The 23,742-nt window shown below is 42.0% G+C and overlaps 1 protein-coding gene across 8 annotated transcripts in view; it reads left to right on the top strand.

Annotated features, from left to right (window-relative positions):
* The window catches only part of NINJ1 (ninjurin 1), a 33,501-nt gene that overhangs the window by 5,864 nt on the left and 3,895 nt on the right, over positions 1-23,742 (top strand). The window contains exons 2-5 of one of the 8 annotated variants that reach the window (XR_002466269.3): positions 1,407-1,641; positions 5,466-5,627; positions 5,726-5,785; positions 7,455-9,540. Coding sequence is in view for 5 of the 8 variants with exons in the window: in XM_021539544.3 (XP_021395219.1) it covers positions 1,407-1,641; positions 5,466-5,620 (390 nt within the window). In the remaining 3 variants the exon portion in view is untranslated. Of the gene's footprint in view, positions 1-1,406; positions 1,642-5,465; positions 9,541-23,742 lie in introns of those variants that run through there. The other 7 variants (XR_013340705.1, XR_002466268.3, XM_021539544.3 and 4 more) reach the window with 7 other exon arrangements.

The following is a 23,742-nucleotide window of genomic DNA, read 5'->3' as shown; positions in this document are numbered from 1 at the left end:
CAAGATCACAGGCTGAGAAAAACCTCTGACATTTGCTGCTGCCCTATTACACTCAGTCAGATATTTAGGCTTGTGATGGATGACAACATGTCTGCTGAACACAGGTCAAGTTTGGTATTTAAATGCCCTAAAAAAACTGGCAGTGTGTACATGAATATCTACCCTGTTTAAAAGGATGCTTTTAGGTCTGGACTGTGGCAAGCCTGGCTTGGGAGTTGATAATGTTTAGTGCTGCTGAGGAGAGTAATTCGAGGGTCTTCTGCATTTGAGCTAACCTGCAAAGTGAGACTCCTTTCACAGGAGTCTGGCAAGCAGGAACACATTTGGGCAGTAAAAATGTGTCTAAGAAGTAGGTTTAAAGAAGATAGCTAGAATAAGCTTACTTTTCATTTATTTGTCTATTATTTTTAAAGTCTAGAAGTAAGAGCAGAAATAATGAAATTCCTAACCTGTTCAGAGACAGCAGGATAGAGGATCACTTACTCTTCCTTCCTCGTGGAGTTGGGCAGCTAAGTCTAACCTAGTTACCCTAAGCTGCATCTAATCCATAGAGATATAGGCACCTCTGGGAGACAAGCAGTCAAATTTCAAGTCAGGTCACGTGAATCATCATCAGGAAACACTCATATATTTATCCCGTTGGGTTATCTAGCCCTAAGTTTGCCCTACAGTTGGTTTTTATTTTCCTGTTTGTTTGCAGAGCAATTAAAAAAACCAAACAAATGAAAAACCACCCAAAACCAGCTGATGTGAAAATGGGGAAAGAAAGATTCTCTTATAAGTGGGCAATTATTGGCAGCAACACATCATATGACAGTTAAGTGGAAAAGCATCTGTGTACAGGTGTATGGATGGCCCTGGACAGTGGCATGGTGGAGGAAGGAGTAGCAAGGAAAGGAGAGCAAGCAAAGCTCACACAGTGGCCAACTTCACCTCAGTCCTTAAAAGAAGACTCAAGAGCAGTGAAGGAACTTTTTGGGTATGTAAGGAGAGAAAGTGAATTTAATAAATAGCTGTATTCTTAAGTGTACCTTCAGGAGTTAATTAGTCACAACAACCTGTTGTTTGCTGGATTGTGTTACAGTGGTTTTCCCCTCCCAACTTTTTCTGTGTGTAAACTTTTCAGCCTTTCCAGCCTCTTCATTTCCCAGGGTAGGAACATGCTGACTGTTTAGACTGATCCTATAGGCAAGCTGGAAAAAGTGCCAAAGGGCAGTAGAAGCAGGCACTGTTTTCTGCTCACCTTCTGCAGGCCAGGGGTAACAGTGGGAAAGCTGCACAGAAGATTTCAGCACTGCTGTGGCTCTGCTCGTATAATCACAGGAATCATTTGATGGGCCAAGTGATGTCTCACTGACCATCAATTAAGAGACATGAATAACCATTTTCCTCTCTGCTGGCTCCAGCACAGAAGGTGGCAGTGGTTCCAAAGGAACAGACCCATCAACATCAACCACTACGCCAACAAGAAGAGCGCGGCTGAGAGCATGCTGGACATCGCCCTGCTGATGGCCAATGCCTCCCAGCTCAAAGCTGTCATGGAGCAAGGGCCCTCCTTTTCCTTCTACATCCCGCTGATCATTCTCATCAGTCTGTCACTCACCCTGCAAGTTATGGTGGGAGTGCTCCTGATATTCCTTGGTAGGTAGCAACAGCAAGAACCACTGACTTGTATTTTTCTTATAGGACACAGCCTATAAGATGGCAAATATACACACCTTTTTAAAAAGCCTTTATCTCAGAACCAATTCAGGTTAGAATCACAGAATCATTTAGGTTGGAAAAGACTGGTAAGATCATCTAGTCCAAAAGTTAGCCCAGCACTGCCCTGTTCACCACTAAACCATGTACATAAACATCACAATTGCACGTCTTTTAATTATCTCCAGGGGTGGTGACTCAACCACTTTCCGGGCAGCCTGTTCCCAATGCTTGACAGCCCTTTCAGTGAGGAAATTTTTCCTAATATCCAAAAATATAGATTTTCTCTTGAAACCATAAAAGTACTGCAACAACGGGAGGAAGGGCAACTTTATGTGAAATCTTCAATTTTTATCAACTTCCTCCTACTCATTTGCCCATGCTATGAATAGTTTTTCCTCCAGAAAGCCTGAGGAGGAAGGAAAGTTATGAAATACTGTAAAAGAAACATCAGTAGGCCAGATAGAATAATGCAGTCTATCCAGTTTCATAATAATGTTTTTATCAAGACCTGTTACTTAATCTTATGACTGAAATGTATTTCTTCCATAGCATATAAGAAAATACTGTGAATGTGGATCTCCAAAAGGGAAGTGAAAGTCAAAATGTCCATTGTCATGTTAATGTGGCATGTTGTCTTTAGCTTGGCTATGTTGCAATCAAACTGCATCTACCATTGCCCACCTGGAATAAATTATACTGCCACTGGTAGGAAAGAGCTATGGATCATTTCTGCTAATGATATGGGATCACTTATTCTCATAATGTTTTTCAAATGTCATCCTTTACCTTAGTGGGAACTGACCTTGGGCCTCATGTAACTGAAAAGAGTTCACACATGGCATGAAAAAAAAACCAACCTGTGGATTCTGGCAGGTGTGGGAAGTGAGTAATAGAAAAATCAGCTAAATACTTCTGTGTTCCTCGGTTGAAGGCATCTCCCTGGTTGCTTCAGCAAGCTTTGAGGCTGTAAACAAGCTCCCTTCTGTTGGGCAGTAATTTCTCAGTATATGCCGAGATACTGCTTTTTAATGCTTGTTTCTGCAAGACACTGCTGAAACAGTTTAAATTGCTGTTAAGTTATGGGCCACATGTTCCATTTGTTCGCTGGTTGGAGACAGGGAGAACACACATACCTCAAAGCTCCATGCGACTAACAGCATGTTTTGGTGTCCAAACCTAGTATATATAGGGAATTTGAAAACCCTGGTCTCAACTGCTGATTGGTCTGATCCCCACACAGCCCACCTCCTGACCAGTGAGATGTCTGCAGCTTAGGATGGAATGTAATTGGTTGAGGTTCCTGTCTGTCAACCCAGGGGCCAGTTTATGGAACCAGTTGGGTTTCTTATTTATAGCCAAATTAATTGCCCAGTACAAGCCAGATTGTACTGTGACAAATTGCTGTCAACTTTATCTTTGTCTCATTGAGGGTAACAGAGACCTTGGCTTATGGTGATGCACTCTTGGAGCAGTGTTGTCCTGCTGAGGTCGAAGACAGGAAATAGGACACGAAGGTATGAAGATGCAGGCATCAGAGCAAGAACTTGCTTTTCACAATGTATATTTTCTAGTTTTTGGGTTTTGGCTTGCAGGAATAGTTTGTTTCTGTCCAGCCATGAAATTCTGTTTCTTCAAGTCTGTGCCACCATCCAGTTTCTTTCCTTGAGTCAGGGTTTTATCCTGGAAGCTACCTGCTCTCACAGTTTCTACTAGGTATTAAAAGCTTTTCCTCCTTCTAAAGATCCTTTCCCAAAAACAATGTGAGAAATGTTCAGCAAACTTGTCCTTGGAAGTGATTTGGGGACCTTAACTTTTTGGAAGAAAAGCAAAGAATGTCTTGAAATAGTTTCAGTGGCATGAAATCATAGTAATCCACTATAATAAAATACTTGAAGAATAACTGTTCTTAAGAATATTTCCACAAACACCCTCATCTTAAGTGCTATAATTACAAAGATGGGATTACTGTAATTCTACTTAAAAGTTTAGAGCTCTTCCTAAACTGACAAGTACTACTTGTCTTCTCTGACCCTCCTTTGGACAAAGGGACAGCTCTGAAAGTGACAGTTTGCCTTTCAGTGTGATTGCTTTTAAATCACATAATAGGTCAGGCCAGCATTGCCTTTCCATTTTTATCCAGCTGTCTCAAATGCTCTTATCCCATGTTTCAGAACTAATGATTCATTTTCATTTATTCTGCATTCAAATGGCAGTACTAGAGTCCTTCCAGGTCCTGTGGGGTGCAAGCATCCACATGCTTCCAGATGCTTTACATCTTTTTTTGTGTAAGCTCATTTTAAGGTTGAAGTACTACTGAACATAAATCATTTCATGCCTGCAGTAGTGTGCAGTGGCTTCCCAGGGCAGTTCCCCCACACGGCTCTTGGCCTGTGATGTTTGACTACACTGTGTTAGCACACAGGACTTGAGCAGGTGCTCAGAATTCCTTGAAACCAAAACATCATTATTAGGGATCCCAGGTGAACCTGGCTGTTAGCACTTCAGCATCATGAGTGTGTTTGCAACCACTTAAGTGCTTCAACAGCAAGGGATATTGGTTCAATGGTTCACTTCTGCTGTATGGAACAGGGTGATGATGGTTCAAGCAAGTAACAAGATTTATTTTGTGTGGTAGCTGTATGTCTATGTATGTATAAGCTGTATGTCTATGTATGTGCCTATCAGAAGGAGCTCTAGGTTTTTTGTTGCTGTCTGGTATAAACTTTCTTTCACATATTGTGTACATGCAGACACAAGCTCCAGTGATTTATGCCTTGAGAACTTGGAGCCCCAACAGACAAAACCCATTCTCAAAACATGCTCCATAATTCATCAGCACTCACTCCATCAGCATCAAAGGAATGTAGCAAGGGTCTCAGCTGCCGGAGAGCAGAGACAGGAAACGGTTGGGTTTTCACATGGTGTTTCAGTGGGCATGATAGTATTTGGTCAAAGTTGGACCTGATGACCTTGGAGATCTTTTCCAGCCTTAATGATTCTATGATGCCAGGCAGATGCCCCAGACTTCTTACTATCTTAAACCAAACCTATTATCAGCCCAATGTAGCTAACTTGTATGCTATCACGAAGCCTGCAATCAAAGCTTACACTACATTAATGCTTGTGTGAGCCTCCCTCACTCCCTTTAGCAGTTCAACCGAAAAACAGCTGCAAGAAACAAAGGAAAATGTTTACACAGCAGATGCTCTCTGTAGAAAGGACTGCAGCTACACTACTCTGACATCTCCCTCTGTTTAATAGATAGAGTACCCTTGCTTTCTAAAAACAGAATCAGGGCAAAGGCAGGGAGTACAATGGAATACAAGCTGGGGAAGGACACCAGTACAGAAAAAATCCAGCACTGGTAACGAGATTTGTAGCATTTTAACTAGGAAATTTAACTTAATCCTGTCAGGGCTTTAAGCTTCAGGTATTCAAGACTGAAATAATTTTTAAATGCTTAACGTCTGCAACAAAGTTAGGCTTCAAAACATCAAGAACTTGAAAGATTTCTCGTGATGTTTGTGCATCCATTACTTCCCATGTGTCTCCACAGAGATTAGATGCTAATAACTGGAAGTTAATAAGCTCCTTGTGGTTACAGACCTTCCCCTTAGCACTTTCACTGACACTGCAGAATCTGACTTCCCTTTTAAATATGATCCAAATAGCTTAGCATAACTGCAGCAATATGCAACCTTTTATTCTGGATTTCGAAATATGCATATTATTAAACATTTTTTTCTCCTTTCTCTTTGAAGTAAAATATGACCTTAACAACCCTGCAAAGCATGGAAAGCTGAATTTCCTCAACAACCTTGCAACTGGACTGGTATTCATTATAGTAGTCGTTAATATTTTTATCACTGCCTTTGGAGTGCAGAAACCAGTTGCTGAGCCAGCATCAAGACAGTAAGGACCAGGTGAGTGTGATCTCCTGCAACATGAGCATGGCATTCAGGAATGCAGGGCACACTGGGGCATTTTAGAAACAGCCACAGGCTGATCTGTACTGTTCAAGTTCTTGCAGATACCTGAGCTCACTTCCCATTAGTGCAAAAGCAGAAGCTGCTGGGAACTGGTAAGTTATTACAATGTGTTTGCGAATATGGAGTTCAAAAGTTGATGTCAGCACGTGTCACCCGTAGGAAGTGTAAGAATTGTCCTGGCCTAGCTACTCCTTTTCCTTGCTGCTGACTGAGACAATAAGGGAAATAATGTTGTTCTGCTTTCTCCAAATGCCTCTGCTTTTTTTAAGGAAGGTTTGCATCCAGCCTGTTACTTAACACTGAAGACAGTCTTGTTTCCAAGTAGCTAGGGCTGTTAAATCTGACATGTAACACTGCACATGCTGGAGCCTCTGAATTCCTATGCTGGCTCCAGATCGTGTGGCTCCTCTGTCCTCCACAGGGTAGGGCTTTGCTCTGTGGGAGTCTCAGCACTTCAGATGTGGCCATTTAGGACAGCGTTGTTGCTCTTACTTGCACTTGCAGCTTTGTTCTTTATTTATACAGAAGGATAAATATTGGAATTGTGGGGATCAAACTGGGTATCTTCCTAGCATCATAGCTATGATGAGCAGTTTGGGAGGAGATAAACCTAAATTATAGGCTTGTAATGCAAGAAGCACCATGATCAGCATCTGCCTTTAAAATAGTACTGCTAAGTCTGTGCATGCCAACATTGCTCTGGCACTTGGTCTCCCAGATCTCAGCCCAGGGTCAGAGACCTGCTGAAGAAGGAATGACTGGGCTGACAGGCCATGGTTGCACTCTGTACTACACAGACAGCCCGTGCAAGTAACATTACTGCTTTGTGCAAACTTCTACAGGAAACCCTTTCTCCATGAAAAAGAAGATAAAAGGCCTTTAAACCATTAATCTGCAACAAGAATGGGAATCAACCCAAAATTTATCATAAGTCAAAACAGCATGGGAGCAAATCAGTGTAAAAGAATACCAGGAAAATGAAAAACTGCAGTAATTTATATGAGGGTGTGGCTGTAATTTTCTGCTTTAACAAAAATCTGTGAAATTCTGGCAGTGAAACAAGATACTTTTAATGCATTTTCTGGTCACAGTCACTACAAACAGACTTATACATATTTAATTTTAACAGCAAAGAGCACATAGATTATCTGAGCTATTATCCAAAATGCAGGTAGAATGTTGACTTCAGCAGTATATGTTAAAGCAGTACTGAAGCACTAACCCCAAAATTACACTGGCAAAATCTAGAGAGCTGCATGAAGGATTATTGGAATTTTAGCAGCCTTCATGGGACAAAACACACAATATCGGGGGCAGAGGCAGAGACAAGGGTGTGAAATAGGCATGAGGAAGCTCAGAACAGAACCAGCAGCTGTGGGCTCCTGCCTCCATGATTTCACACATGTAGTTTCTTAATTAAACTACCAAATGTGGTGTCCAGAACCTATTTTTGCTGCAGACTTGTTAAATGTGAAAGTTCTGTGTTGCTTTGGAACATTAAAGCTGTTGTTTGCTCATTTGTACCCATTGCCCTTGCTAAAAACATCTGATCATCTGCATGTAACCTGAAAATTAAGTGGTTTTCAGTCTGTTGCCACAGTCTCCTCAAACCCCTGAGAGAAGTGGGTGGCCACTATGTCCTGGCTTCACCTTTACTATTAGGCACCCTTTTGCACAGAAAATTTAATTCCCCCTTTAAAGCAAATGTGTCATTCACAATAATTCCTGTATCACTAAAATATCAATGTCTTTGTGTTTCAGAGACCTGGAGTATTCATTTTAGATGCCATTTGCAGTTGAGCCAATTACACTGGACACGGTGGGGAAAGAAAAATTATTTTAAGATGCTGGACACACCAAGCAGCTTTCTCAAGCTTCCAACACACTTGTATACCTGAAATTTTCCCATGTGTTATTTAAACTAAGAAAAGGTTAGCTTTTCCCCAAGGATGCTGTTTTTCTGGAATATTGGCATTTCAATTTCTGAAGAAACTTTTTTTTTTTTATCAGAGAAGTAGCATAAATTCATGAAACAAGGAAATATCATCTAGTAGCATTTCACAGGACTTCTTTTTGCATGCCTTTGGTATTTGTGGCAATTTGTCATTTCCATGATGGTAAGAAATGTCAGGCCTTTGATTCTGGCATGGTCACATTGTCCTTTATTTCACAGCTTGGCACCAAACCCATGTACTCTGTAGCCCAGCAGGGCTCTTCGGTTGCAGTGTATAAAGGTAGCTGTGCTTTTGCACAGCTTTTTGTTTGCTTTTTTTTCCACTCGAGCTAAAGGAAAGATGAGACAAACAGAAATAAGCAGCATTCTTTTGTCTAGCTTTGTTCACAGGTAATCATTTGTATTGTTTCTTCTGTACACACTAAAAATTTTCTGTCCTTCATGCACAGACACAAATAACCTAACTTAATGGTTTCTTACCATGAACTGCTATTCTGTGTCTTCTGTGCATTATGTTTATTTGTTTGAGTCATAGAGTAGTTCGGATTCAAGGGACCTTTAAAGGTCATCTTATTCTACCCCCTGCCCTGGGCAGGGACACCTTCCACTGTCCCAGGCTGCTCCCAGCCCCATCCAACCTGGCCTTGGGCACTGCCAGGGATCCAGGGGCAGCCACAGCTGCTCTGGGCACCCTGTGCCAGGACCTCACCACCTTTATTGTAAAAGGTTCTTTCTTATATCAGATTTCTGGAAACTGTATTAGAAGTGCCAGCTTTTCTAGGCTCAACTGGTAAACTAGAGGATCCAGGGTAAACTTTATCCGTTAAATTAGTACCAAGTGCCTGTCAGCAGCAATTCAAACGGCAAAATGAACTGAGTTTTTCTCTCTAGTTTCCTCTCTCTCTTCCCATCATTGATTGCTGCAGTTTTGTTTCTTTTATGAGTTTATGGCTAAAACAAAATAAATGTTTAAGTTTTTATTTTTAAATATATATATAGAGTTAAAAATATTTTCTAGTTTCTTACCTGCTGGCTCAGGGGCTTACACTTTTGTAAATACACTATTGCTAATAATGATGTAAGTTACAAGAATTTCTTCAGCAAAAACATTTTAGTCATTTTATTTCCAAAGTACCATACCTGCAGTCAGAAGAATCTGGATTTTCTAGGTTGCACTTATATGTAGATGCAAGATGCAGATTTGTATGAATCAATTTTCTTGGCATCAGTTTTCAAAAGCTCCTTTGTACATAAGCATAGAAGATTGACTTCATGTGTCTCATCTCATTTACAGGTTTTATTACTGACCTTTCTCTTTGGTTATGTCTCAAAGCCTATTGGTGTACCAGACTTTAATGTATATGTTCTGTAAGAAACAAATCAAACTCGTGTGATTAGTAATGGAATAGACATTCTTTTTTATTTTCTAATTGTCTTTTGTTACTTCATTTCTATTGTAACATGTACTTAACCACTATCCAGCAGGCAGTGGTTTAATTTTGAAGGCTGTACTAATGTAAACATAACTCAGAACAAGTTCTGAATGAGGCACGTAGGACAACTTTCTTCCTGTATTTATTTTTCAAAAACCACCAACTGTAGGACTCTTCATGCCCACTCGTGGCTGTCACACTTCTGATGCTGCTTCCCATGTCTTTTATTGTGATTAAGTAAGATTTGCAAAACATTTTCAGACATAAAATCTGTATTTTAAGTCTTTGAAGCCTTCAGAGTTGATGTATTTTTTAGCAGACAGAAGCATCTGCAAGTTGGTTTCAAGTATAAATAATTTAATCACAGGATTATTATTCTTTTAAGTCAGGTGCTGCTTTAAAATTTGGGCAAGTATCTCAGAGGGGCAGCAAACAAATACATGTGTTTGACTCATTCTTGGACTCGTTCCTTGGGTTGCTGTGCTTTTTCAGAGTTCTTGGTTGGAGGCAAATATCTCTTTTAAAAAGAGGTCATCAGTAATGAAGTGAGATTAATTTTCCAGGCTGTGTGGGGAGCAGTTCATGCCAGGTTAGCCGTTTGCACCAGTTTAATAAGCTCTGGGCAGGGTAAGCACTGCTCATGGTCCTTCTCATTAGTCCCTTCAGCATCCAGAATAGTTGGCTGGGATTTTCAGCGTAGCTGTACTTACTGAAGCAGGTGACAACAACCATATTTACTGGAACTCACTCTAAGTATGTCTTCTAAACCAGGTAACTGCTGGAGCTAGTTCTGATGCTGAATCTTATATAAAATGGGTCAAAGCAGAAAACACTATCCTGGTTTCTGTATCCCCTCAACTGTCGTTCAGGTGTTTGAATTAACAACTTCTTTACCCTCAGTGAGTTTGCAGATGACACTAAAGTTTCTGGGAGTATTGATGTGCTGTCAGTCAGGAAGGCTCCATAGTTTTGTTTGGAGAGGCTGGATCCGAGCCCAGTGATCTGAGGTTAAACAAGTCCAAGTGCCAGGTCCTATCCTTGGGTCACAACAGCCCCTGAAGCTCCAGGCTGAGCCAGAGGAGCTGGAAAGGGCTGGCAGGAAAGGTCCTGGTGGTGCTGGTGGCAGTGGCTGAACAGGAGCCCAGGTGGGCAAGAAGGACCAGGGCACCTTGGCCTGTTCCAGCCCTGGTGCGGCAGCAGGGCCAGGGCAGTGCCTATCCCCCATGCTGGACATTCTGGGGTCAGTTTTGAGCCCCTCGCAGCAAGAAAGAGCTTGAGAGGCTGGAGCGTGTCCAGAGAAGGGAATGGAGCTGGGGAAGGGGCTCATCCTGGAGAAGAGGAGGCTCAGGGGGGACCTCTTGGCTCCGCACAACTCCCTGACAAGAGGGGGTAGCTGAGGGGTTCTGGCTCTGCTCCCAGGAGACAAGGACAGAAGAAGACAGCATGGCCTCAAACTGTGCTAGGGGAGGGTCAGGTTGGGCATTGGGAGGAATTGGACAGCACTAGTTCCTGGAGCAGATGGTGTTTCTGATAAGCCCAAGAGAAGCTGAGCCCAGGTTCATTGCTCAGATCCTGGTGCAGCTTGAAAAGGGGCCGGGGGAGGCATCACCAGCAGGACCCCACCACTCAGCAGTCTTCCTGGAGCTCACTAGTATTCACAGGTGATCAACAAAACCAATCCAGAGACAGAAGCTGAGACATCCCTAGAGAAAGAAGTAAACTGAAATAAATGAGAGAAGGTACTCCAGGAAAAGATAAAGAACAACATGGTCACAGCAGGCCTTAGGGCAGTTTCCATCAGAGGCTGGGTTGCATCCAAGTGCTTCAGGGTGATGTATCAGCTGTACCTGGAGTTTCACTCCTCTCCCCATCACTAAGTATTCCCATCCTGACACTCACAGTGGTGGGAGAGCAGATGGGGCGGAAACATGGGCAGAGCTGACCGAACAACTTGAGCTGATTGATAGCAGACAGCTCTTGGGCATGTCAGGAAGCAAACACACATTTTTGGAAGTACATCTACAGCAAAGAGACAGGAAAAAATGCGGTATATAAAGGCTTCAGCTGTTGGCAGGAATTTCTTATTTTCACACTGATCAAATTATTTTCACTGTATGAAATCACGAAGTCACAGACTCACTGAATCATTTAGGATGGAAGAGATATCAAAGATCATTGAGTCCAGCTTTTGACTGACTCCACCTGTAAATGCCCCCCCTCATCCTCGTTCCTGATATTCTCAGTCATGAAAACATGAGACCCGTGCCTGTGGGAAGGTCACTGACGTGTCAGTGCAGGATAGGGTGTGAAATACAGGATACAATCTTTTCAAAATTATATCTAACCAATAATTACCCAACTTCCTAACAGGGTAGTGACAAAACATTGCCTGCCCTCCTATTGGATACTATGGGTTATTTTGATGAGTCTGTTGAAGGTCTGTTTTCATGGTTCATTTTATCTCCTTGTGTTCTCATAATGAGAACTATTTACTAACCTGGCTGCCTTCCCAGGAAGAGTGCCACAGCTACCAGTCAGAAAGCTCCTCATCAGGCAAGTCAGGCTTTGTCAGAAATGGAGATGGCAAAAACTCAGTTTCCTCTTTCATTCAGCTTCCTTCTTGATGTTTTCTACTCTGCTTTTTTCCAGTCTTCCAGCCTAGAAGTTGCCCCACCCCCTTTTTAATGGTACAAGTTATGACTAGTTGGGAGGTGAGTGTAAATATGGTGCCATGCTAGGAAGCACCACACTAGGACTACTGAAACATTGCAAAACATTTTCACTGGTACCAAAAATATTTGAGAATTAATCAGTTTCATCACCACCCAACATTGCCACAGATTTCTGGCATGAAGGATGAAAATAATCTAAACTCTTGGGAAGGCCTTATGTTTCAGATTTGTTTTGGACTTGTAGAAGATATGGAGGGATACAGCTATGTGTCTTTACCCTGAAATAGGAGTTATTTTTTTCTGTGTCAGAAAACAGGATTCACCAGGCATGCCAGGTAGAGCATCACTCAGGAAATAAATGACTGTATCCCCTCAGGCCTCTCCACCCCTTGTAGAGTTTCAAATCCTGGCAACATGACTTGGGAACATGACTAATCTTTACAAATTGTGTGAAGCACACTAACTGGGGAGCACTGGGAGCAAGTCACAGTGCGCCTGTGTGGGTCACTGCTCTCCTTCGTACGCCATAAAAATTCTTTCTTCTCCATGCTAATAGAAAAACAGGTTTGAAAGCCCAACATCCCACAACTGCAATAGCAGGATGCCTCACAGCCTCTTGAAGCAACCCTGGTTGTCACACAGAGGTCCTGCAATCTTCAAACCTGATGTCACTAATAATGTTTTGCTTAATTTGCATGTTCTCTTCACTTGCAGACACAGAGTGTGATGGAATGATGTGTCTTGTTCATCTTTCCAGAGTCAGGACCAGCCTAGACTCATCCAGCTCAGAATGAGGAATTTGCTTCCTACTTGTTTTCTTATTGACTCTGAGATCACCAAGATGAGTTTCATTTGTATCTCACAGGGCTCCTGGCTTGGGAATACCCTGAAAGATATAATTGTAATTATTTCATAGAAAACTGCTATCTAAATTATTACTATTAATAATAATAATTATTTGATATAATTTTACCTGTTAAACCTGGACTTTGAATTTGTTTCCAATCTGATGTAAGTTATTTCCCTACCTCCTGGCAGAATAGAGCTCTTCCAGAGCAAAGTATCCATGTTAAATTGGCTGTGAGCCAGCTCCAGAGGCAGAGGTGAAACAAAATCCAGCTGTATGCAACCATTGTGGACCAGGAATATTTAAGAGGCACAGGCATCATATTTCCAGCCTTCACTAGGAGCTTTTAAAATGAATTAGTTCGGAGCCCACTGAGGAAAAACAAAGTTAGCTCTCTCTGTTTCAGTGGAGCGTTCAGCAGGGAGCAGCCACAGGGACTCAGCAGCCCTGCCTGTGCCAGCTGTCAGTGAGTGAGGCACCACAGCATGACACAGAGCGGGACAGCGCCCACAGGGCTGGAGCACTGGAAGACCCCCAGGGTAGCTAAAACTGGCTCAAAAGGATAAAAAAAAAAAAGCCACCTGAGTGTGATTAAATATTTTGCTATGGAGAAGAGTGGATTTGCTGTAAATCGTGCTGTCAGAACATGTCTCACCTGTGATTTATCCAGGCTTCATGTGCAGTGGCACTCTGGCTGCTGGCACCCGACTTCACCTGTTACCAGTTCATGAAGTACAGACTGAGTCTTAAAGGTTTTTGCTTTACCAGACACAATGTTATTAATGATTTATCAATACCACCATGGCAGAAAGCTTTTCCTTGTGACCACAGTGGAAAGTGCAAGGGCAGCTCAGGATTCACCCAAAATGTTATTTTATGCCAAAGCAATGGTGCTGAATTAACTGGAGCAGTGTTGCTGCATACCTGTCTCATCTCCCGCCTCTTGATTTCTTTCTGTTTGGCTCTAATAACATCCCTGTGAAGTGGGTGAGATTAAGATAGAAAATTACCCCCTTCCCTAATTCCTATTAATTTTGTAGTTTGATCAGGCTGTTGTTTCACTCATATCCAAACCTTGGTGATGTCCCTGATGCTCTGCTCTGGTCCCTTCACCTGGTGCCTGGCACAAGGCTGCTCCTGCAGTGGCAGAGGGTTAGGGCACAGGGCTGGAACAGGCCAAGGTGCCCTGGTCTTTCTTACCCACCTGGGCTCCTGTTCAGCACCGCACTGCCCAGCACAGACACCAGCACAAGCACAGCCCCCCACTAACAGCTGCTCCTCTCCCCAGAGGGCCACAAACCAGCAGGCAAGGAGGGGAGTCCAGTTCCCACTCATCAGGGAGTCAGCCCACAGAAGGGCACAGGATGAAGAGGATCTCTCCTCCTGATGAAGTTATCTCAGAGATCCTCCTCCATCACCACCCAAGCCCTGTTCAACAGAATCCAATGCCAAGCTCTGGGTCTCCTCTTGTCCCTAGAGTCTTGCAGCAGCAGATACAATCCTGGCTCTACCTAAGGTTTCAAATTGTGTCAGGGGAGATTTAGATTTGATATTAGGAAGTATTTCTTCATGGAAAGGGCTGTCCAGCCCTGGCAGAGGCTGCCCAGGGCAGTGGTGAAGTCACAATTCCTGGACATGTTTTAAAAACGTGGAAATAGCACTTTAGGACATGGTTTAATGATGAACGTGGTGGTGCTGGCAAGTTTGCCTTAGTTATATTACGAGCTCTTTTCCAATCTTAACAATTCTATGATCCCATGATTCTCCTGCTACAGCAACAAGTTCCTTTGGTGGGATGCTCAACACTGGTCATAGAGGCACCGGGCGAGCAGTTCCCCCTTACCCAAAGGAACAAACCAGTAACAAAATGGTCTACATGGTTTTTCTTACAAAGAAGTCCCTTTTTGGGTGGTCCAAGTAGCACTTCAAATTAACTGTGTGTCAAAGTCCCTTTACAGCAAGCACCAGTGTGCCTTCAAGGCTTCATGGGCAGTGACCCTTGGAACTCCCAAAATGACACAAAATCAGGAATTAACCCAAAGACACCCAGTGTCTTTGAACTGATGAGTCCTGTTCAACTCCAGATCCCTAAACCAGCTAAGCCGAAAAACTGCAGTTTTGAAATCAGGTGAAAAATCAGGTTAAAAATCCTGGTGCAAATACCCAGAAAAATTTAACCATGAGAGGCTAGAGCCCAGAAAGGGTCAGTCAGCAGACACAGGAGGGCAACAACCAAGGGGCGCTTCTGCAAGGAAGAGCAGTGCATTAACTACAAGAAAAACAGCAGCATTCTTCTCTTGGATTTTGTTTCAATTTAATTGACAGCTTCACCCCATTAAAAAAAGAAATACATTATTTTTCTGAAGGATTAAAGAAGATGTACATTCATAGAAATTAATACAGGACACAGGCCCTGTGAAGTGCAGCAAACTGATTCTTGCCAGCACAATCAAGGCATGGCATAACATAGAGTAACATCTGTGTACACAGAATGGCAGGAGAAAGCATCCACAATAGCACATTTTGACCAAATATGTTTCCAATTTATTACAATATTAAAAAAAATGACAAATTAAAGAAATAAAAGGAATAACTTTGTCTTGGCAAAGGCACTTTTAACTGCAAACTCCATCCAGCAGCTGTAAAGCAACCCAGCACATCCCAGAATGAATCACCACTTACATTCCCACTGCAGCTTGTCAGACACATCATCCTTCACCAAGTCCTTTAAATAGCAGTCTGGCTTTAAACAGAATTGTGCCAATTTTTTGAAGCATCTATCACTTTGCTTCCCAGCTCTCTGCACACAGACAGTCCCATACTTGGCCTTAACCATTTCCATGGCTCAGGCCAGTACCTGCTTAGCTCCTGTATATTCCTGCCTACAGCATGGCAGCCACAGTGTTCACAAGGATGGCCTCCACCCTCGGCATGGAGCCACCTACAACCCACCAAGGACAACTTCTCTGGACAAATGTTTATAAATGATTACCAGCACAGTTTCAGCAGCGAAGGTCAAGCTGTTCTTGATTTGCCAGGGAAACCAGAATTCTGCAGCTAAACAGCTTCATCCAAGACCCTGCTTGATTTATTCCTGTCTGTAACACTGTTTGCCCAGAAGGACCTGACTCCCATGCAGATGCACATGTGCTTCCTTCAGGAGCTGAAAAAGGAATTATCACTGTCCATATGTGCTGCATAGATGTACTTGCAGAGAAGCAAGCTCCTGAAAGAAAGTCTAAGAATATCTCCCAGCCTGTGCACATGCCAATTACATAGGCAGCCTGACAGTCACTGTTCAAATTAATAACTGGCACTAATGAAGGAACAGGTTGTTTTCTATCCTTTGCTGTCACATCCATTAACACTAGGATGAATCCAGACTCACTTTTTCTTTCTCCTTCCAGCTCTAACTCTTGGCATAGCTCATTCTGGATAATTTTTTTCTCTGATATCTTCATCTCAAGCAACCTCAGGAAGGGAGGAAAATATAGCCCTAGCCATAGTAAATTTTCTTGTACCATACTGAAAAAGAATTCTTCCCCCAGCCTTGGCACAGGTTGCCCAGAGAAGCTGTTGCTACCCCATTCCTGGAAGTGTCCTTTCAAAGCTCTCTAGTAGTTTAGTATCTTTCTAATATTGTGATGCCCAAACTACCCCCAGCACTCGAGGTGAGGCTGCCCCAGTGCACAGCACTGAGGGACAATCTCCTCCCTGGTCCAAGTGGCCATGCTGGGCGTGGTGCCCCCCAGAACAGGGATGTCCCCCATGGCTGCTAGGACACTGCTGACCCATTTCCAACTTCCATCCACCAGGATTCCCAGGTCCCTTTGCATGGTGCTGCTCTCCAGCATCTCATTCCCCAGCTTGTCCATATATCCAGGGTTGCACCATCCCAGGTGCAAAATCTGGCATTTTCCTTTGTTGAACTTCACTGGGTTGGTGATTGCCCAGCCCTCCAATTTGTTCGGGTCTCTCTGCAGAGTCTCCCTTTACTTCACTGGGAAAGAGAAAGCTAAATGAATCTGGAACACTTCCTTGGTAGTCTGAAGTGCTTCAGGTCAGACTTTCATTCCACTTCCTGGAACACCCCATGAGCTGGGAAGCAGCATGCACCAGCTCCAGGGCATTCAAACCAGGGCCGGCAGCTGAGTTTGACCAGGAACGAGGCATCAACAGGGAATCAGAAGGCACAATGAACACAAGGCACACATCAAGGGAACTGGCCCCCATAAACTTTTCATAGGTGCCAGTGCCCATCTGAGCTCAGACAGTGACTATAAAGGATCTAGACAAAACAGTTCTGAGATAGAGATCCATTTCTTAGTAAGGGCTTTGAGTGTATGTGTTGAAGTTCTTTTCTTAAATTAATTCTCACAAAAAACAAGCCAAAGTTCTTCCAACAGTTGTGATCCTTCATTCTGGTATAGAAAACACATGCAAACATGGCTTCAGACCCATGCTCACTTAAGAGATCACTTTAAAGCTTGTAATAAAAGTTTTTTTTATACAAACAATAAATACTTCAAGCATTTACAAAAATAAACGGTCCATTCCCATAAAGAAGGACATTTACAGCTGAAATTCTGAATACATCTGAAGGTAAGGCAATTATTGATTAAGCTAGTTAATAAAACCTTTGGTATGAGTACAGGACATTTTTATGCACTGTTGACTTCCTTTGGCCGGTGTACTGTACAGACAAGCAAATAGACAGCTTTTCCTTAATTTTTTGACATGTCTTCCAAATACAACATACAAATATTTCTAACATGTCTTCCTATGATAATAGGAGAAAAACCCAAGATTCTCCTGGCTCTTCCTGTGACTTGCGTTTCTAGAACGGAATGATGAGAGGAAAAAGAGAAAGTGAATACAGATTTCATTTTAGCTAGGAAGCAACATCTACAAAAAATAACAATTGAAAATAACTCTAGAGGAAAGCATATTTCCATCAATTTGTGGAAATCAACTGCCAAGAAAGGCAAACAAAGAATCTGTTAAGATTCATTGCTGCAAGTTGAGACAGGAAGAGGAGATTGGTCAGTTAGGGAAAGGAGGCAGCTTCACCCTTGAGCACAGCAATGGATGGTGTGGAGCAGGTGACTGTCTTGTGGCACTTAGAGCTAACATCCAGAGCCAGCAGCACAGGGACAGTTGTAGCTGCTGGAACTCGCAAATCCAGCCAGCATCCCCCAGCCCTGGCCAGGCTTCCACCAGCTCCCCAGGGGTGTGGAAGCCAGAAGGTTTTGGGTCTGTCTCATGACTGCTGGGAATCATGACCCATTGCTATAGCAACAGGAGTTCACATAACTACTGTATTTAAAAAATACCCCTATTTGTGGCATCTTCTGTAGGCAAAATATCCATTATTTATACCTCAGCATGTTCGCTGTGCAATTTGTATCCAGAGCTAATTAATGAATGATGACACCTTGACCCACCCTGTTACGGAGCCCTGTCAGATGAGGAGCCCAGCTTATTCTATCCCTGCTGAGGGAAGGCAGGCAGGAGAAGCCCCTGAGAAGCTCACCTGAGTTGCAGCAGTACCAGAAAAGGGCCAGTCCTGCAGCCATGCTGAAACATGCCAGGAAAAACACTGGACCTACAGAAAATGGCAAGAAAACACATTGAGACAGAGCAGGGCAGCAGTAGTTTAGCTCCATTCACAAATCACCAACTGCTATCAATATACATAATTAAGCATATTCAAATGAAGATAACATAGTCACAATTCTGGATGTTCTATAACTAATGTACTGTGAAGCACATTTATTAGACTGCAATTAATTTTTACTGCAGTTGCTTTGTCACCATTCCCTGTTCCCCTCTGCTCATCTAGCTACAGACTGTGATATTAAGGAAAAGTTTCCAAACCAAATCCCCTGGAAAACTACCTGCCTGGAATTACACACAGTTTAATGGTGATGGTCACTACTGATGTTAAATACAACCTTTCTAATTTATACTTACCCACTGACAAAACAGCATAAAGATTTATATCTGCTTCTTTATTACCTAATACTCCATTTGTAGTTACTATCTCACTAGAAACAGAGATACAATTAAACTACACCTCTACTTGTAGATACAATTAAGCTACACCTATCAATTTAAGGACTGTACTGCCAACAAATTCCTGGAGCTGACCGTGTGGACAAGGACACTGGAGAAACAGCAAAGGAGCAAGGATTTGGTTGCTCTTTGGCATGTAACCTCCCAGGGAAGGTGGCTAGTGGCCAAAGAAACTCTAGTCTGAGGCCAAGTCAGAAAAAAAAAGTAATAAGTAAAAAAAAAAACACAACAAACCTTCATTTTTTTATTTGCAAGCACTTTCTTTGTTCATCCTGTACTGTTATGCTGCAGACAGCAACAGCAATGTGTGAAGTCTGAGCAGCAATTTAGTTCAATATTCAGAGAAACATCACCACCACAGACAAAAATATACATTGAGTTAAACAGTGTTTCTGCTACTTATTTCAGTTTTCTCTCAGGAAACTGCAAAAAAAGGCATAATTCATATGTGTTTTGAATCTCTCATTATTGTATCTTAATCTCTAAATAAAACTGAACTTAAACGATTATAGTTCATTATAAATTGTGAGAACTCTTCCTCTTCATTTGAGATCTTCCTTTTCAAAATATCCCACCATGAAAAAAATATTTGTCTCTGTAATCTGGCATTGAACAGAGAAGAAGGTGCAACTAATTAATATATTTTCCTAAGGAAAATGTATTTCAGCTTTTCCTTCCTTTCTGTCATTGCTTTCAAATGACTTGTAGTTAAATTGAGAGCTTAAAAAAATTGAAAAAAACAAAGATCAAAAAGTTATTGACGGCCTTAAGCAAAATGAACAGACTTTACTGTTCAGGCATTGAAGAAATCACAGGAAATTAAGAGCTTACTTATAGGTTAAGTAATACCATTGTAAATATTGATTAAACTCTACAGTCTCTTCAATTTCCTGGCACTGGTTTCCTCAACAGTAACTCAGTACATTTTCCTTCATTAATTCTACTTAACTTGTGACCGTAAAGATATCATAAGCCAAAGTAGTTGTTATATGCAGTGCAAATTACATGATATAATAAATTGCATCATAATCTGTAAAGCCATTCCATCCGGTGATACTGTACGATTTATTTACCCCTGTCATTTAGCATATATTGCTCCTTGTCAGAGTCTACCTCTGTGGGATCTGGGATTTCTAGAAATAAAAGCAACACATGAAAAGTTAGTACTCAGCTCAAGCAAACAAACAAACATGCAAAATGGTGCAAAACACCGTCTTTCAGAAAAATATCCAATACTGACATAAAGTATTAATCCCTCCAATGATAAATCATTGCTAGAGTCAGTTCAGTTAAAGCTGTCCAAAAGACATAGGCACAGAGTCATCTAGTACAAATTGCTGCAGCCCCACCTCTGATCTGCTTAAGCACTGACCACATAAATAACATTACACTTGTTTCCCAAGTTAGGACAGCAGGAGATAATCCTTCACAATACCAGCAATTTTCATTGTAATACATACAAACTCTTTGTTAATAGATGCACTAATCTGAAAACACCTCTATAATTTAATGTACCACCATTCTTTGTTCTTGAGCAAATCTCCAGGCATTGATGTATTTAGCAGGTAAATCACATAGAAAAAATTACTGGTGTAGATTATTTTCTAAATAGAGGTCTCAGCTGAAGACATGCCCACCTTCTTTAAAACTCTGTAGATTCTACATGCTAACATTTGGCACAAGTAATTTCAGCCTCTATCTTTCTGCAAATTCTGGTAGAAAGGAGACTGGCCTTAGGACAAGATGTTCAGTAGTTTCCAGTCTGGGCAGAAAGACCCTTTCAGAGCTGCCTCTGCCACACAGATGTGGAGATCATGCTGTCTGCAGAAGAGGGACGCGCAGCTGTCACCAGACATGGCAGAGGAGTGACTTTCCGTAACACATCACTGATCTGCAACACTGTTTTAGCCAAACATTTCTACAGTAATGGAATCACAGAATCATAAAGGTTGGAAAACACCTCTACGATCACCTAGTCCAACTGTCAAAGGGTTAGGAGGGTTAAAAAAAGAAAGGAAAAAAAGTAAGAGTTCTGAATCTGGCTGTCAATAGGGAAGAATGTAAGACTGATCGGTTTCAACTGCTCTCCTTTCACATGGCACCAAGATGTAGGAGAACTGCCCTGTCCACCCAGGCAGGAACAGGGAAACATCGACCTCCCCTGCTAAGGATATCCCTCTCTGTGGGGAGACAGGGCATGGTGCTGGAGTAGGACAGAAGCATCTGATGCCCTTTGCTGTGAAGCTTGAGAGTCACTGGAGCAGCAAGGGTTGCTGCAAAGCTTCCGTGAGCTCGGTGTGCCCCTAGCAGCCTCACCCAGCCTGCCCCTTTGAGGAGCTGATGTCCTCCCTAGGAATTCCAGCTAGGAAATCCTCACATTGCACAGGAGAGCACAGACAAATCTCTGCCACTTCTATCGCTGTGTGGGGCTGATCCAAGCCTTTATCCATTAAGTCTATGTCAACATGGAGGGAAATAAAAACATTTTCTGAGTCCCTTCGAAACTCCCGTTTGCTTCAACAGCTCCAAGGCTGCCCATATCATGTGCCTTACCACCCCTCTAGTGGGAATGTTCAGACATTACCAGACACTTCACTGGCAATTTACACTTTGGGTAAAGAAATTTTGTTCTAGCACGAATTTTAAAGCTGTCTTACAAATGAAAAGTAAATATTTTAAAGCATTTCCTCTGCTGAAAAAATCTGTCGTATGTATAGCTGCATGTAATCTGTTACAGAACTACAGAGTTCATTCATGAACCCATACATGGTTCACCCATGTCTTCATTGATAATTTCTCCAATTGTTTGTAATGCTGGCTTGTTTCAGCTCAGCCTGCACTTAGAAGAAAAGCCCTATGTTAGTGATTCACCATGTTCTTCATGTTTACAAATTCTAGTGGCAGTTCTGTAAATGCTTTGTGCTAAATTTAACAGCTACAGCTAAGAGCATTATAGAATGATAGCATGGTTTCAATTGGAAGGAACACTGAAAACCATCAAGTTCCAACCTCCTGCCATGGGCAGAGACACCCTCCAATGACCTGAGTGCTCAGGACCCCACAGACCATGAACACCTCTTGAGCACTTCCAAGAAGTAACATTTGACTAACAAATTGTGCATGTTGGAGGTATTAGGGATAATGCCTTTAACATTGAAAATGCCCAAGTTCACTTACATGAGAAGTTACTCCTCATATTGATAAAGGAGCTTTTCCTGAAGCATAAAGGTGTTTGCAGTTTTAGCTTGAAAAGCTGCACACATTTTTTGACCATTCAATCCAGAATGCAGACATTTGTTTTCATTACAGAACTCTGAAGCAGCAAGCATATTAACACAATCATCTCAATGTTTACTTCTTAGATCAACAGAAAGAAACTGCTGAACCTCAGCACACAGTAATGTTTTAACTCAGTTCTTTCAATTATCCTTATCCTTCTGAGGATGATAACATTAAATAGTGTATGAAGATAACAGAGAATTTAATGACTTTTGATGGTCACTGAAGTCAGCAGTTTGCAGCAGCAGCAAAAGTGTTTTCGGGTGCCACAAAGAGATATATGTTTAACATGAAGCACTTCTAGCACAGGTATTTGCTATGCATAGTCTTAACATGAGAAACCCTAACTCTGCCTAGTCATGGCTACCTGAGGAAAGCTCAGAGTCACCACATAAATCACGTGCAAGGATGGGCACATTTCTGCTCTAGCTAAAAGTGAAAATATCCCACAGACTCTATCCAAGTCTCCTTGTAAAGATACATTTTCAAAAATGGCTTGTAGAATGTGCTATTGAACATTTAAAAAGCTTCAACTCTTAAACATCAAAACAGTTTTGAAATTTTTCTTCTTAGTGATTACACCAAGACTTCTCAAACTACTCTTAATTCATAAAGGCTGTCTGCTAACTGCTAGTCAGCCAGGCAGAAAAACTTGTTTCTTGACCTCTACCAAAGTAAAAATGATAGATCCAAGACCATTTGTTTGGAGAGCCTGTTCTCCAAAGTGCACGATTTCTGCAAGGTGAACATCAGATCAAAGCATTGTCTTCAAGCTGCTGTGAGGCTCAGACAGTTGGGATTGGGGCTCATCTGAGATTCTGAGGCAGGATGGGCCCAGACCTCCCCAGTTCAAAAGGGTTCCGGTATGGATGTGGGGTAACTGCAGCCTCCCTGTGCAGGCAAGAAAATGGTCCTCCACCAGTTTGTGCTGGGTAGATACAAATTGCTTTTTTCAGAATGAAAGACAAAATTAAGGAAATTACAATTTTACATTACAAAATCCCCTTACAGCTTTTGGAAAACTCAAGCCAGAAGGAATTAAGGTACACCCCAAAAATATTCAAGTAACTTGTTTATTTGTATTATTTATAGCCTGTTTAGGTTTTTAAATTACCTACACTGCATCTGAAATTAGGTTTTGTAATACACTGGCGAGGAAATCCACAACTCAATCAACTTACAAATACACTTACTCAAGATTTTCCTGCTTGGCAGATCATTAAACAGCAGTTCAGCATTGATCTGCAGAGCCCTGTAAAACTCCTGACAGTGTCTGTCTCCTTTCTTTTGGAGGTGTTTTAACAGATCTGAGAGCCTGGTATGAAGTGATGCCTTTGGGTTCCTAAACTGTAAGAGAAAAGTGAGCATCAGAAAAGAGGTTAAAACAGAAGAGAGATTAAGAGATCAATTTTACATCACTATGTCAGTTATGTAGCTTATTTATGGAGCTTCTTTGATATTTACTAAAAGAATGGGCCAAAAAGGGAAACGTAAAAAGGACATACATGCACTGCACAGCCCTGAGCTTCAAGTGGTCAGCACTATCTGATGAAGAGCATATTGTCTCTGCCTCTCCTTCTGCTTTTTTCTGTCCCAATCAAGTGAAAGACACTCTGATGCCTTCCATGCATCCAAGCTGACACGGTACTTGCTATTGTACAGTTTAATTCTGGCAGCTGTAGATAGAATATTTCAGCAAATCTTATTATTTGAAATAAAGTATGATGCTTTCAAGTTTGCCCTTAGCTGCCCAGTAATGATCCCCAAAAAGGCACTTTATACTGCTTAT

This window comes from Lonchura striata, chromosome 12, assembly GCF_046129695.1.
Source record: "Lonchura striata isolate bLonStr1 chromosome 12, bLonStr1.mat, whole genome shotgun sequence".
In the NCBI taxonomy this organism is placed as follows: domain Eukaryota; kingdom Metazoa; phylum Chordata; class Aves; order Passeriformes; family Estrildidae; genus Lonchura; species Lonchura striata.
Note: the sequence above shows the minus strand (reverse complement) of the source record. Positions and strands in the feature narration are given on the sequence as shown.